This window comes from Prionailurus viverrinus, chromosome C1 (genome assembly GCF_022837055.1).
Source record: "Prionailurus viverrinus isolate Anna chromosome C1, UM_Priviv_1.0, whole genome shotgun sequence".
Taxonomy (NCBI): Eukaryota; Metazoa; Chordata; class Mammalia; order Carnivora; family Felidae; genus Prionailurus; species Prionailurus viverrinus.
The window spans coordinates 54,268,419-54,285,163 of record NC_062568.1 but is presented as its reverse complement, the minus strand read 5'-3'; the positions used below and the strand labels follow the sequence as shown (position 1 = coordinate 54,285,163).

The 16,745-nt window shown below is 36.9% G+C and overlaps 1 protein-coding gene across 1 annotated transcript in view; it reads right to left on the bottom strand.

Moving 5' to 3' along the window:
- Window positions 1-16,745, bottom strand: part of CIR1 (corepressor interacting with RBPJ, CIR1) — a 44,668-nt gene that overhangs the window by 20,184 nt on the left and 7,739 nt on the right. The window contains exons 3-7 of the mRNA XM_047869451.1: window positions 12,020-12,093; window positions 11,391-11,401; window positions 11,237-11,301; window positions 10,619-10,667; window positions 9,347-9,464 (exon numbers count right to left, since the gene is read on the bottom strand). Of these exons, the coding sequence (XP_047725407.1) occupies window positions 9,347-9,464; window positions 10,619-10,667; window positions 11,237-11,301; window positions 11,391-11,401; window positions 12,020-12,093 (317 nt within the window). The remainder of the gene's footprint in view (window positions 1-9,346; window positions 9,465-10,618; window positions 10,668-11,236; window positions 11,302-11,390; window positions 11,402-12,019; window positions 12,094-16,745) is intronic.

Here is a 16,745-nt window from a genome sequence, read left to right as displayed (position 1 = left end):
CTGATGGGAATGTAAAATGGTACAGCTACTTTAGAAGAGTTTGTCAGTTACTTATAAAACTAAATATACTCTTACCACACTCTCTTGGTATTTCCCAAGTGTATTTACCCATACACTCCTTGGTATTTACCCAAAGGAACTGAAAACTTATGACCACACACATAGATGTTTACAGCAGCTTTATTCCTAACTGCCCAAACTTGGAAGCAACCAAGATGTCCATCAGTAAGTAAATGGATCAATAAACTGTGGTACATCCAGACAATGGAATACTATTTAGCACTACATGGAAATGAACTATTAAATGAGTCATGAGAAGACATGGACGAACCTACAGTGCATATTACTAACTGAAAGAAGCCGATCTGAAAAGGCTACACACTAAGATTCCAACTACATGATCTTCAGGAAAAGGTAAAACTAGGGAGATAGTAAAAAGGTCAGTGGTTGTCAGAGGCTAGAGGGAAGGGAGGTATGAACAGAGGAGGGAGCACAGAGAATTTCTGGGGCAGTGAAACTACTCTGTACGATACTATAATATGGATACATATCATACATTTGTTCAAACCTACAGAAAAAGTACAATGCTGAGTTAGCCATAATGTAAACAATGGATTCTGGGAGATAATGATGTGTCAGTGTAGGTTGATCAATTATAACAAATGTGCAACTCTTGTAGAGAATGTTGATAATAGGAGAGGCTGTGCATTTGTGGGGGTCGGTTGTTATGGGAAAACTCTGTACTTTCCTTTCAAATTTGCTCTCAACCTAAAACTCTCAAAAATAAAGTCTATTAAGAAAAAGCACAAACAGGAAATGAAACAAAATGATTAAGTAAAAGGCATACAGATACATGTAACTATTAAATCTATTAAGAAAGCAACAAACAGAAACAAAACCCAAAACACCCCACTTGCTTTGTTGAAAACCCACCTTGTGGATTTAAAAAAAATTGATGTTTAATATCAGTATACACTAAAAATGTAAGAGACAGATGGTAAGAGTCAATGATAAGAACAAGGGCCAAAGAGGACACATGAAGGCAGGTGGGCAGTACATCTAATTATAATGTAATATAAAAATACTTTATAAACATTTAGTCACCACTGAAGCTTGAAAGTTTTACATATAATTCTGATGTACTTCAGAGTGCATGGAAACTTACAAAGTTAAGATGATCTTATTGGTAGAAAAGATATTCTAAACCAGCTTAGCCAAAAGAAGCATTTTGATTGCCTAATTTAACTTTGTAAAGGAGAAGTAAATCTTATGGCTGGTCTCTGTAAACCTCACAGCTGGAACATTCTAACAGCACCTTGCAGTTACCAGTGATCAAAGTAACTTACTTTATATACTAAACTTAGAATTTCATAATAGAAATAATGCAACGCCGGGGGGTGCGGTTATCATGAAATAATTACACTCCTGGGAGATTACAGGCACAAGGCTGCACCCCAGGGGTGTGATTATCCCATGATAACCACATCCACTGAAATTGCATTATTGCAAAAATAATCTCTATTCACTGGTGAGACATTATTCAATAGGTGATTTTTTAAAATGAAAAGATTTTTTAGCTTGAATCAGCAAGTGGATTAGGAAATTGGCCAGTTTATTTTTCACTGCATTCAAATTCAGGATACAACATCATTATTATTTGCTTTCCTATTTGATATACTAGAGTTTTTTATTTTGTTTCTGAGACTCCTTTAAGAGTTTCTATTAGTGTTAGTTAAGTGGCACTGCTAAATGCAGGTCAAACTTCAAACGTATTAACTGAGCAATAAAATTTTAAATAATTTACTTTTATGTACAAAATTTTTAATTCTTCTAATACTCACTTAAAAGCTATAAATGTATAACCACTGTTAATACATTCGTCTATCTCCTGCCAGTCATTTTTCTACAAGTATCTGTCTATATGTCTACCTAAAGACAGCAAGAGAAACATGAATGGAATCCATGTAGCCACTTTGTTTTACAATTTGCATTTTTAATTTGGCCAAATGTTGTAAACAACATCCATATCATTAAGAGATCTTCATATCATATCAATTGTTCTTACATACAGCTGAAGCTGATGGTTCTCAACCTTGACAGTGCATCAGAAATAGATCAGTAACTTTCATCATCTTCTGTGGTATCACAGATGGTGAAAGTTACTGATCTATTTTTACCATAATTTTATCATCGAGTTCAGTGTGTTGACATATTCTCAGATGAGTAAGATACAGGATTTAAGAAATTAAAAATATCCTGTGTATTTACCAGTATTTGTTCTCACACTTATATTTGTCAGTTTTAAAGGAAAAATTGGAAATGGAAATTTTCCTAATGCCTTTTTCTATAAAGAGGCAAAGAATTAATTCAGTCTGCTAGTTATTTCTCATCATGAATATGCTTTTTACGACACACCAGTAACTCTTTCCTTTCTTCAGCTGTTCCAGCTATTCTGAAAATAAATTTAATACAGGAGAACAAAGGGAAACATCAACCTTCTCAAGAATACAAGAGATATTCAACGTTTGAAAAGCCAAATCTTGTTTCTTTCCCATTTTTAAAAAAGTTTTTTATTTTAGAGAGAGAAAGAAAGAGCACGAGCAAGGAAGAGGAGCAGAGGAAGAGAGAGAGAGAATCCCAAGCAGGCTCCCCATTGACAGTGCAGAGCCCGACGACCCGGGGATCGTGACTTGAGCCAAAATCAAAAGTCAGACGCTCAACCGATTGAGCCACCCAGGTGCCCCAGTTTCTTTTCCAATTTTAATCACACATTTTAATATAAAAGTACAGACAGTCACATGTAATTTCACCAAATTATTAACTATTTCAGTCTTCCATGTTTCCTTCCAGTCCTAATGTATATGCATGTAGCTTTATATTACCAGAATCATAATATAGATTCAATTAGTAATCCTTAATTCACTAAATATATCAACAATTAATTTGGCAATTCCTCTAGGACTGGATATTTAGTTTACAACAGGAAAAAATTAGAAATGATACTGAAATGAATATTTCCCTTAAAAAAAAAAAGCTTTTAGCACATTATCATTTTTCCTTCTCTGTACTTTTCCCTTTCCAAACACACACACACACACACACACTACACCACACCCACCCAGAATATTCTATGGCATCATTTTTGCCTAAACCAAACTTTCAGATCATCACCATCCTCTAGGGTGAGAGTCTCAGAATCCTCTCAGGACTCTGATTCAATAGGGCCTTGGGAACCAATACGTTTAACAAATTACTCAAGTGATCCTTTACATCAGGCAGGTTTGGGACATGATGGCTGCAGTGTCCAATGGCAAAACTTGTTGAGTCATTCAAATCTGGTTCTGTTCATTCATGGTCATCCAAGATAAATCTTCTATGCTTGTTTTTCTTCTGGTCTTTCTTTCTGGCCCATCTTTCTAACTGTTTCAATCTTAATAATTCCTCAAAGGTCACTGTAGTCCTGTCTCCCCTATTAACACTCAAGTTACTCTCTATTAAATAGATTCTTATACAATGATTAGATTGTGAACTAGGAGTAGAACCCTTATCTTTGATGAGGCTGGAACAGATAAGTTCAAAAAATAAAACTTAAGGCTGATATGTGGGATATCAAATACATAGTGCCAAATAAAACTATCTCATAAAGTAAAAAAGAAATTTAGTAGTTCTAAGAATTTTCATATAGGGCACTTAATCAGTGCGCCATTCTTTCACTATCAAAGGCAGAGCTTCTAAAATCTTACAGATTTATGGGGCGCCTGGGTGGCTCAGTTGTTTGGGCCTCCGGCTTCGGCTCAGGTCATGATCTCACAGCTCGTGAGTTTGAGCCCCGTATCAGGCTCTGTGCTGACAGCTCAGAGCCTGGAGCCTGCTTTGGATTCTCTCTCTCTGCCCCTCCCCACTTGTGTTTTCTTTCTCTCTCTCTCTCTCAAAAATAAACAAACACTGAAAAAAATTTAAAATCTCATAGATTTGGGGTGCCTGGGTGGCTCAGTTGGCTGAACATCCAACTCTTAATTTTGGCTGAGGTCATGATCTCACCTTTCGTGGGACTGAGCCCTACATCAGGCTCTGCACTGACAACAAGGAGACTGCTTGGGATTCTCTCTCTCCCTCCCTCTCTCTGCCTCTCCCCTGTTTGGGCATGCTCTCTCTCTCTCTCTCTCAAAATAAATAGATAAACTGAAAAAAAAAATTTGACAGATTTCAAAAATAACTTGATTCAAAAAGGTCATTTTAACTTTTTAAAAAAAGTTTATTTATTTTGAGAGAGAGAGAGCAAGCAAGCAAGCAGGGGAAGGGGAGACAGAGAGAATCCCAAACAGGCTCCACACTGTCAGCAGAGCCCAATGCAGGGCTCGATCCCACGAACCATGAGATCCTGACCTGAGCCAGAGTCAGACACTCAACTGAGCCACCCAGGCATCCTGGTTGTTTTATCTTTTAACCTTACATACTTTTTTTTTTTTTCTACATACTTTTAAACAATATTGCTTCTTAACTTTTTTTACTTGATATACCTTAGTATATCCTTATATGTCAACATAGACAAACAGCTCTATTCACCTGTTTATATCTTATGACTATATGGTATTCCATTTGGGGGGGATGTACCATAATTTAAAAAAGAAATGCTTATTATATGCCAGGCACTATTGCAAGCACTCCACATTAACTTGTTTAGCTCTCATGACCACCATTTGAGGTAGGTGCGAGAATATCTATTTCATAGACATTAGCAGACACACAGCAGTTAAGTAGCTTGCTTGAAAATACAGGCCTACTAAGTAGCAGAGCAGATGTTACAAATCAGGCATCTAGGAGGCCCCACAGTCCCACAGTCTGTGCTCTTAACCACTATGCATACTGCCTCTCAGAATCTATGGCTCCCAATTCTAGAAGCCCGTTCCTTCTGGGGGCACCTGGGTTGCTCAGTCAGTTAAGCATCCAGACTCTGGATTTTGGCTCAGGTCATGATCTCACAGTTTGTGAGTCTGAGCCCTGCACTGGGCTCTGCACTCACAGCACAGAGCCTGCTTATGATTCTCTCTCTCTGCACCTGCTGTGTGCACATACATGCTCTTTCTCTCTCAAAATAAATAAACTTAGAAAAAAAAAAAAAGGCCATTCCTTGTACGATGCCAACTGCTCTTCTCCCAGATTTTACATGGTTGTACCTTTCCTGTCATTTAAGTCTCAGTTTAACATCAGTTCCTCAGAGGGGCCATTCCTGACTGCTTAATACAAAATTACTCACCATTTACCTCTCATCACAGTATCCAATTTAATTTTCATCACAGAACTTATAAATACCCAGTATTTTCTTACCAGTTTATTTTGTGTCATTTCAATGTAATGAAAGTAAAGACATTTCCTGTCTTGATATTATTGTATTCTAGACCCTAGAAAAATGCCTGGCACAGAGTAAGTGCTCCATAAATGATTGCTGAATAAAGGAGTGAGTTTATTTTACCAAGCTCTTATGGATGGACATTCAGGTTTGTTCCTGATATTTCAGTACCATAAACCTTTGAGCATCTACCTTATCACTTTCTTATTATAAAAACATTTTTTTTTTTAATGTTTATTTATTTTTGAGAGAGAGAAGCAGAGCTCGAGGGGCAGAGAGCAAGGGAGACACAGAATCCTAAGCAGGCTCCAGGCTCTGAGCTGTCAGCACAGAGCCTGACACGGGGCTTGAACCCATGGACCATGAGATCATGACCTCAGCTGGACACTTAACTGACTGAACCATCCAGGCGCCCCCACTTTCTTATTATGAATTCTTGGAAGCTGAATTTCTAGGTAAAAGGATATGCATGTTTTTAAGTCTTTTGATACCTATGGTCAAATGACTTTAAAAATGGTGTTCCAATTTATCAACAGTGGATTAAAATTCATTTTACCACACTTGCTCCAACACCAGATGTATTCTTTTAAATCTTTGCCCAATTTAATAGGTAAAAAAAGATAATATATTATTTTAGTTTTCATTTCTTTGGTTACTAATGCTGTTGAAAATGTCCTCATAGGTTTAATGGCCATTTGGATTCCTCCTTTTGTCCTTTGCTCCTTTGCGTTTGTATGTTCGTCTTTACCATATTGACTTGAAAGGACATTTTATATACTAGGAATGTTAACTATAGTATTTCAATAAAGTTAATACTTTCTACCCTCTACCACTCCACTGCTCAATTCATTTAGACACAGATAAAGAATCACTAATTTGCAGACATCACAAGTTGGGTTACATATATGTTAAAACTTGTTAGGAACCAAAAAATAAGAGTATTTTTTTTTACTTTGTTCACTTTATTTTGAAAAAGTTCATTTGATTGCAGAACAGTACTACAGTACAACTGTACCACAAATGGGGTGCAAAAATTTTGTATAAAATGAATGATTACTTCAAGGTTTATGAATATAAATGCATGGCTGGAGATGAGCTAATAACCAGCTTCATTATATGTGAGTTCACTGTTTCCAATACTTTTAAAAATAGATTAAGTAAATAGCACAAGTTCTTCCGGTTGTTATAGACTTTCTAATATAGAATCAAGACAGGGGCGCCTGGGTGGCTCAGTTGGTTGAGTGTCCGACTTTGGCTCAGGTCATGGTCTCAGTTTTGTGGGTTTGAGCTCCACATCAGGCTCTGTGCTGACGGCTCAGAGCCTGGAGCCTGCTTCAGATTCTGTGTCTCTCTCTCTCTCTCTCTCTCTCTCTCTGCCCCTCCACCACTTCCACTCTGTCTCTCTCTCTCAAAAAATAAACATTAAAAAAATTTTTTTAAATAACATATAGAATCAAGATAAAGTAGGGGTGGCCTGGCTGGCTCAGCTGGTAGCATGTGACTCCTGATCTTGGGATTGGGAGTTTGAGCCCCATGTTGGGTGTAGAGATTACTTCAATAAATAAATATTAAAAAAAAAAAAAAAAAGAATCGAGGGGTGCATGGGTGGTTCAGTTGGTTAAGCGTCCAACCCTTGATTTCAGCTCAGGTCATGATCTCAAAGTCGTGAGATCGAGCCCCATGTCCGGCTCTGAGCTGGACGTGGAACCTGCTTAAGATTCTCTCTCCCCCCGACCCCTCTTCCACTCACACACTCTCTCTATCAAAAAAAAGTTAAAAAAAAAAAAAAGAATCAAAGCAAGTCTGTTGATTACCAAATAAAAGGCTAAGTCTGGAATCTATCCTCATTCTCTCAGAAGCAGGATCAAAGTAAGACTAGGCTGGGGAACAAAGACAGCTATTACCACTGCCTGCCGCTAGCCGATACGGAAGTCATGCAGTTGTAAGGGCACCACAAGGCTGGAGTGAAGAAAAAGTGAGCAAGATGCAACCCCTTCCAGAAAACATATATACCTTTCAGATATAAACATCAGGTTTTTATTACTATTAAAATTAATAGTCAGAAATATTTAAGCCAATGGGTTCCTCATATATGATCTAGTGTACTCCCATGTTCTTTAGGGGTTTATTTATTTTGGGGGCTCTCCTTTCACCATTTGAGTGGGGGCAGGTGAGGAAGGAACATCAGTATGTGGATTTTAAGAGTACCTGCACTGTGTCATCAGTGGAACATTCTTTTGTCAGAGATTGCCAGACCAAGGTCTGTACCAACATTCTCTCACCACTGAGCAAATAGTTTCCCTCTACTTAAAATGTAGTTTCTTAATCTTTTTTAGAGGAGTAAGGATTAAAAAAAATCAATTTTAATATTTTTATCTGTGTACTTCTTCTCCCCATTCTAACATCCATAACACCATTAAAGAAACAGTGTCAGGGGGCTCCTGGGTAGCTCAATGGGTTGAGTGTCCCATTCTTGATTTTGCCTCAGGTCATGATCCCAGGGTCATGGGACTGAGCCCTGCATTGGGCTCTATGCTGAGCATGGAGCCTACTGAAGATTCCCTGGCATCCCTCTGTCTCTCTCCCTCTGCCCCTTTCCCAGCTTGTACTCTCTTTCCCTCTCTAAAAAAAAAAAAAGAGAGAGAGACAGAGAGAGAGAAACAGTGTCAAACTTGACAATGATTTTTTTTTTTTAAATTTTTAAGTTTATTTATTTATTTTGAGAGAGAGACAGCAAGCTGGGGAGGGGCAGAAAGGGAGAGAGAGAATCCCAAGCAGGCTCTGCACTGTCAGCACAGACACACAAAACCAGCCATGAGATCATGACCTGAGCCGAAACCAAGAGTTGAATGCCTAACTGACTGAGCCACCCAGGCGCCCCTCTTTTTTTTTTTTAACTTCATTTGTTTTGAGAGAGACAGAGAGTATAAGTGGGGGAGGGGCAGAGAGAGAGGGAGGGAGGGAGGGAGGGAGGGAGAGAGAGAGAGAGAGAGAGAGAGAGAGAGAGAGAGAATGCCAAGCGGGCTCCACACTGTTTGTGCAGAGCCTGATGAGGGGCTCGAACCCACACACTGTGAGATCATGACCTGAGCTGAAGTTGGGTACTTAACCAACTGACCCACCCAGGCATCCCTGATATTTAACATCTTTTAAAATTCAGTTTTGATTTTATCCGTGAACTAAATGAGGCAATTGCTGAGTCTTTTCATCAGCCTACATTTACAATTCAGGGGAACATGAATATGAGAAAGAACCATTTCTTCCTTCTATTTTTAGGTTACTAACCTGATGAACTATGCTTAATACCTTTTTTTAAAAATAATGTTTATTCTATTTTTGAGAGAGAGAGAGCACAAGAGGGGAAGGTGCAGAGAGAGAGGGAGAGGATCCAAAGCAGGCTCTGTGCTGATAGCAGAGAGCCGGACTCAGGCCTTGAACTCACCAACCATGAGATCATGACCTGAGCCAAAGTTGATGCTCAAGTGACTGAGCCATCCAGGTACCCCTGCCCCAGTATTTTACCTTTAATATCAAGTTTATAGGGCCCTTGGCTAGAAAAATTAAATTACATTCCAACACATAGCATTTAAAATTTAGGGGCACCTGGGTGGCTCAGTCGGTTAAGCGTCCGACTTCGGCTCAGGTCATGATCTCGCGGTCCGTGAGTTCAAGCCCCGCGTCAGGCTCTGTGCTGACTGCTCAGAGCCTGGAGCCTGTTTCAGATTCTGTGTCTTCCTCTCTCTCTGACCCTCCCCCATTCATGCTCTGTCTCTCTCTGTCTCAAAAATAAATAAACGTTAAAAAAAAAATTAAAAATAAATAAATAAATAAAATTTAAAATATATGAGCTTCCCACTGACCATCATATTTTGGGTACATATCTTTGTCAAAACAAACCAACCAACCAAAGGAAAACAATATCCAGAAGTATTAAAGAAAAATGCTGTTTGTCCTTGATACAAATTATAAAACAAATAAATCATCTCTAGTGCATACCTGAGCCATCAGTGGGAACTGAACTTGCATTTATTCCAGAAAGACCAAACAAAGGACATTCTCGATCTGTGTTGACATGACCCCATTTGTGACATTTAATGCACCTCACATTTCGAACCTGAGAAATAGTGAACATTATTTTAGTTATTAAAATACTGAGACTCTAAGCAATGTTCAAATCCCTACTCCTTGGCAGAGTTTAAGGTAAATTACTTTTCATTTTTAAAAGATTTCCAGGGAAAGAGATTCCGTAACTATTTTGGTAATTTAACATAAATACTAAAACCTTTTGTAAATTCTGCCTAAAAGCTAAACTGAATACTATCTCTTTTTGACTGTTACTTGGTGGTAACAAAACAATGTGATCCAAAGAGAAATGGTAAAATATCAAAAAGGAATTACGTCATGGCTTAAACTTAAATTCTCTAATTTAAAAAGGTTAATCTTTGGGGTGCCTGGGTAGCTCGGTTGGTTAAGTGTCTGACTTCGGCTCAGGTCACGATCTCATGGTCCATGGGTTCAAACCCCACGTCGGGCTCTGTGCTGACAGCTCAGGGCCTGGAGCCTGCTTCGGATTCTGTGTCTCCCTCTCTCTCTGACCCTCCCCCACTCACGCTCTATCTCCCTCTGTCTCTAAAAAATAAATAAACATTTAAAAAATAAATAAGTAAGTTAATCTTTAAAGTTTCAGTTTCCTAACCAGGGTTTGGCAAACTTCTTCTGTGAAGGACCAGATATTAAGTATGTAAGTCTTTATGGGCCAGAGGTATCTGTTGCAATTACTCAACTCTGCCAATGTAGCAGGAAAGCAGCCACAGACAATATGTAAATGAATAAGGAAGGCAGGACTCCAAAAAATGTTTTTTCTAACAAGAATGTGGCCCTCTGGTTATACTATGTTTGGGTTCTAAAAAAATAGTTTTATACCTTTTCTTGATCTTGAGCTAACTCTCTAAATTCCTGAAAACTGAAGAGACCCTTATCATTACAACCCTCAGTACAAAACTTTGATTCCTACCTTTTTTTTTTTTAAACAGGAGAAAATAAAATTTAATAGACATACATACAGGGAATCTACATAGACATGAAATTCCTGATTTCTATCTTTTATCAACCTACTACACTTAATGTTTTCTCCTCTAAGTCCTTTTACTGTCTGATATAAATCAAAACAACAGAGCCCTTTCTCAGCTTAAATACCTTTTGGACAACAATAAAGAAGTATTTATTAAGTAGAAATTATTCTTATAGAGTAAAATATGGGTCACTTGCCTGAATACCAAAGGGCTGATCTCTGATGTTCATGTCATCTTTGGCATATCTATTAAGTAGAAAAAATGTACAAACACAATATTAAGAACAATTTAATAAATAGCAGTTATTCTGAAAATAGTTTCTAGTTCTAAAAACATTATAAAATGTGTAACACAGAACTATGAAATCTACTTAGTATTTCTAGACATCACTTCATATTAAGTGTCCAGTTTGATGATTTGTGATTAAAAAAAATTAAAAACTATTTAAATTAAAGTCTATGATCAAGGGGCACCTAGGTGGTTCAGTCAGTTAAGCGTCTGACTTTGGCTCAGGTCATGATCTCGCAGTTCATGGATCTGAGCTCTGCATCATGGGGGAGCCCACTTGGGATTCTCTCTCTCCCTTTTGCTCTCTGCCCCTCCCCCACAGGTGCGCGCGCGCGCGCTCTCTCTCAAAATAAATAAATAAACTTAAAAAAAAAGTCTATGATCAAATAAATTGTATAAGACAAATCACATAAAATACATTTTCACGTTAGTTGCCTTCTCTAGTGAACGAGAAGGCAACATAAGATGGGATATCAGATAAAGCTGGTGATAATATATTTTATCTTAGAAGAAAACTGGTTCTTACTTTTCCCTTGGAGCTCCTTTCTGCCATTCAAATTTGTATTCAGTCTCTCCTTCTGTTTCTTCTTTCTAAAAACATTCATTAGGAAGTCTTTCAACCTTTCCATTAAATTACAATCTATTGCAAGTAAATCTAAACACAGAAAATAGTACCTTACCTCTTTGTTTTCTTGATTGCATATCAAAATATGGGTGAAAAAAAAAGGTCAAGTTAAAAACTTCAACATTCAAGTTGGCTATCCACACTATACTATATTATGATGTCATAGCATTTAATTGTAACTTGTAAGAATTTATTGGTTTGACTTTTTTTCCTTCTTTCACATGATAAAATTCAAATCACTAAAGGATAAATACAATATTGAATGAGACAGCCTGTAATAAGCACATTAATTCCTAATTTTTAAGCTTTTATATTTTTCACTGACATAATATTATGCTTTCTATTCGTATCAGTAAGGACTAAAGATATATACACAAATTATAAAAGAAAAACGCACTTCTGTTGATATTGACTTTTTTCCTCTTCAAAGATCAAGTCATTTAAAAAAAGTCGTCATGAAATATTACTAGACAAATATTTTTAGTATTTATTCAATTGTATTGATTACAGTATTTTAAAATTATCTTTACAGTATTTTAAAATTATCTTTACAGAATAACAGCCATTTTAAAAAATGAAGAGCAACTTTTAAAAAATGTCCGTGATAGCAGTTCTATCTTTAGCTGCAAACACATCAAGGACATTAAAAAAAAAAAAAAAAAAAAAAGCAAATGAGGCAAATACCTTTTTTAGCTCCTGGTGGGGCCTCATACATGAAATTAAGGCCATTCTTTACACGCTCATCTCCCATAAGCAACCTAAATGAAATAAGAAATAAAGTTAACAGTTTTATGTAGGAGGAAAAAAATTACAGAATAACTGTTCCCCATCTCCAAAATCCCTAAAGGAATTAATAGAAAATATTTTTGTTAGGGAGAAAGTTCCAAAACTTTATTTCACTGATTAGATAACATCTGAAATACATGAATGGAAATTCAAACAGTGCTGCCCCTTTAGTAACTGGCTTTAAGTTCTGAGACTTTCTCGTTACCTGAGAGATCCTCGCCCTCCCAGAAGAAAAGGGGAAAAATGCCATGGTCACTCTCACATGCTTTTCTTAAACTTTGAAATGCTATGGAAATAATGACAGCTTTGAAATCCTATATGCCAGCACAAATTTGGAATTAAGTTAAATAGTGCCAACATTTTTTCTTAATTGTGAGGGATCAAACAGTTTTGGAAAAATAAGTCTCTCTGGAATTTCTTTAAAAGTCAAATCCAATTAATGCTTGTAATAAAAGTCAAAGTCAATAGGAGAATCACATTCTTTGATGAGGCCAAAGAAGAGAATATAGTTTAGAGATATTCTACAACAGGTTAATTACTATGATGGAATCAATGTCTGCGGCACCTCAAAAATCATTTTCTTTTTAGTTCTGTTTTAACACTGAAAGTTCTCAGTTTAGGTTCTGTTTAGAGAGATAACGCTATGATTTTTTTTTTTTTTAAGCTCGGCAATAAATTGAAGGGCTGGTTGAATTAAAGTTTTGATTCATAAGATCCAAGTAAAGTACTGATAATAAAGATGAAAGCTAAAGAGTGAATAGAATTTCCTCTTATATTTGAAAAAGGCAATCACAAAGGATTACATAATTTTAATTCTTCTCTTATTTCCATTGGAATTTATAAAGAACTGTTACCAAAAAAAAAAAAAAAAAAAAAAAAAAAAGGAAGAGAGCAAAAAGATGACAGGATCTATATCCATACAATGGAATATTATTTTGCAATAAAAAGAAATGAACTACACGCTACAAAATAGATGAACTTCAAAAACATTATACTAAGTGAAAGAAGCCAGTCACAAAAGACCATTTATATGTATGATCCCATTTATATGAGATGTCCAGAATAGGCAAATCTATAGAGACAGAAAATAAATTAGTGACTGCTTAAGGTGGAGAAGTAGAAGGGACAGGGTGTGGGAACGAGAAGTAACTGCTAATGGCTACAATATTTCCTTTTTGGATGATGAAAATGTTATGATATTAGATTAGGGTGATGGCTCCAAGACTCTGTAAATATATATACTTAAAACAATATACCTTGTAACAAGTGTGCAAATCATATCTTCAAATAACAACATTTTAAAAATTAAAATCAAGCACGTGAAAAGCTCAACATCTGGTTATTAGAGAAGTATAAATCAAGACCATGAGATACCACTTCACACTAAGTAGAATGGCTATTATTTAAAAAAAAAAAAAAAGGAAAATGGGGTGCCTGGGTGGCTCAGTTGGTTGAGCATTTGACTCTTGGTTTTGGCTCGCGTCATGATCTTGCAGTTTGTGAGCTCGAGCCCCGTGTCGGGCTCCGTGCTGATGGTGGGTGCTTAGCTTGCTTGGGATTCTCTCTCTTCCTCTCTCTCTGCCTCTCCCCTGCTCTCTCTCTCTCTCAGAAATAAATAAACTTTGGGGCGCCTGGGTGGCGCAGTCGGTTAAGCGTCTGACTTCAGCCAGGTCACGATCTCACGGTCCGTGAGTTCGAGCCCCGCGTCAGGCTCTGGGCTGATGGCTCGGAGCCTGGAGCCTGTTTCCGATTCTGTGTCTCCCTCTCTCTCTGCCCCTCCCCCATTCATGCTCTGTCTCTCTCTGTCCCAAAAAAAATAAAGAAACGTTGAAAAAAAAATTTTTTTTAAAGAAATAAACTTTATAAAAATTTTTTAAAAAAGGAAAATAAGAAACATTGACGAGGATGTGGAGAAAATGGAATCCGTGGACACTACTGACGGGAATGTAAGATGGTGCAGCCACTATGGAAGAGAGTTTGGTGGTTCTTCAAAAGCTAAATACAGAATCACTATACGATCCAGCAAATCTACTCCTAGGTATATACCTAGAGGAACTGAAAGTAGGGACTTGAACAGATAGATATTTGCATGCCAATGCTTATAGCAGCATAACTCATAATAGCCAAAAGGTAGAAGCAACCCAAGTGTCCATCCAGGGGTGGAGAGAGAAACAAAATAGGGTGTATACATATAATGGAACATTATTTAGCCATAAAACAAAAAAAAGTTCTGATACATGCTACAATATGGATCAATCTTGAACACAATGGGCTAAGTGAAATAAGCCACACACAAAGAGATAAATATTTCATGATTCCACTTATATGAGGCGCCTGTAACAGGCAAATTCATTTTTACTTTAGAAAGTAAAATAGTGGTTACCAAGGGCAGAAGGGAGGCGGAGTACGGAGTTACTGTTAAATAGGTATAGAGTTTCTATTTGGTGTAATGGAAAAAATTCTGGAAATGTACAGAACACTGTTAATGTAATTAATGCTGTGAACTGTACACTTAAAATGTTTTATATATATATATATATATATATATATATATATATATATATATATAAATATATATATCTTACCCCTGCAAAAAAGCATTTTGTTTATACTGACATAAAAATAACATAAAATCAAAAATGGAAGATCCAATTTCCACTTCATGCAAAATTCTACAGGTATATAAAATAAAAAGTAAAGCTATGATATTGACATTTTAATTTCAATTAAAAACCTGTAAAAATTATTATTTTTATTGCTGTTGACTGTATACAGAATGGATATAGATTTTTTGACATCCCAATAAATTTTTTTTATCCAATGAGAATAATAAATGTTACTGTCATCTTTAAAAAGAGTATGTAGGAATCAATATTCATAAACATTAAGAAACATCTCTATAGCAGGAAAAACTTAAAAGAGAAAAATTAGATTACTAAAGAACAAAATTGGCTACCAAGGACATTTCTGAATGAAGAAAAAAAAAACCCTTTGGAAATCACCAATTACTCATAAATGTGCATTTGAATAACCAAACAGAGAAGCAGTGAACACATCTAGTGTCCAGAACCTGGTTTCTAAATATCTTTTTCCAATAAAAGGAATCAAGGTCCAATCAATTTGGTTGATTCCAATGCTAGAGCAGGGAAAAATAAAAGACAAATTTGGACCATCTTATGGTGCCAGGAAGTGGTTTTAAAAAAAGGCTGGGGGTGGGGGATGCCTGGGTGTTTTAGTTGGTTAAGCAACTGATTCTTGATTTCACCTCGGATCATGATCTCATGGTTCGTGAGATAGAGCCTTGCGTGGGGCTCCCATGCTAATAGCACAGAACCTGCTTGGGATTCTTTCTCTGTCCTTCCCTGCTTGTGCCCACATGTGAGTGCATGCTCTCTCTCTCAAAATGATTAATAAAATAAAAAAACTTTAGAAAGCCAACACAATTTTAAAAAATAAAATAAAATAAGATTGGGGCATTTGCAATGGTTATACGAGCCAAGCTGGTAGAGCAGTCAAAGGCTAAAATTGAAACAATTTGAGCAACAAAATAAACAACAATAGTATTGGATTATAACCCATTAAAAATTTTTTTTTAACGTTTATTTATTTTTGAGAGTAAGAGTGCAAGTGGGGGAGGAGCAGAGAGAGGGAGACACAGAATCTGAAGCAGGCTCCAGGTTCTGATCTGTCAGCACAGAGCCCAAAGTGGGGCTCAAACCCATGAACTGTGACATCGTGACCTGAGCTGCAGTCAGACACTTAACCGACTGAGACACCCAGGTGCCCCTGGATTATAACCCATTAAATAAATATCTGAGTCCATACTTATAGAAATAAATGAATAAATAAATAACTAAATAGGGAAAGGGAAAATTCTTGTTTCCAGAGGAATTCAAATTTTAAAATGTAGAGGGAATGAGAGGAATAGAAAATCACCATTAGAATACCATGGTAATAACTAATGCAGGCAGTATCCACCAATAAATGCTAAATTAGTGGACAAAAGTTCAAGGAAAAATAGATTATTTGCATGGCTTCAAGTATTTAATTACAAAGAGAGTAAAGTAACTTTTTTTAAAATCAAGAATAAACAGTATGGGGCACCTGGGTGGCTCGGTTGGTTAGGCATTCGACTTGGGCTCAGGTCATGATCTCACAGTCCTGGAGTCCGAGCCCCGTGTCAGGCTCTGTGCTGTGTCTCCCTCTCTCTCTATCCCTCCCCTTACTCATGCTCTGTCTCTCTCTCAAAAAATAAACATTAAAAAACAATTTTTAAAAAAAGAATAAACAGAATAATCTGCTGCAAAGCCACTCACCTCCACTATCTCTTTATCAGTCTAACGCAACTATAGGCTGTTTCCCTGAACACCTCTCTACTTTCCCACTGTGATCTTTAATAAGCTTTTACTATATGTAAATCAGGGTTTCTCAACAGTGGTGCTACTGACCTTTTGGACCAGATCATTCTTCGTTGTGTGGGGCTGTCCTGCACATTGTAGGTTGTTCTGCAGCATCCCTAGTCTCCACCCACTAGATGCTGGTAGCATCCAACATCTGAGCTGTGACAATCAAAAACGTGTCCAAACATTGCCACATGTCCCCTGGCAGGGGAGGGGGAAGAGGG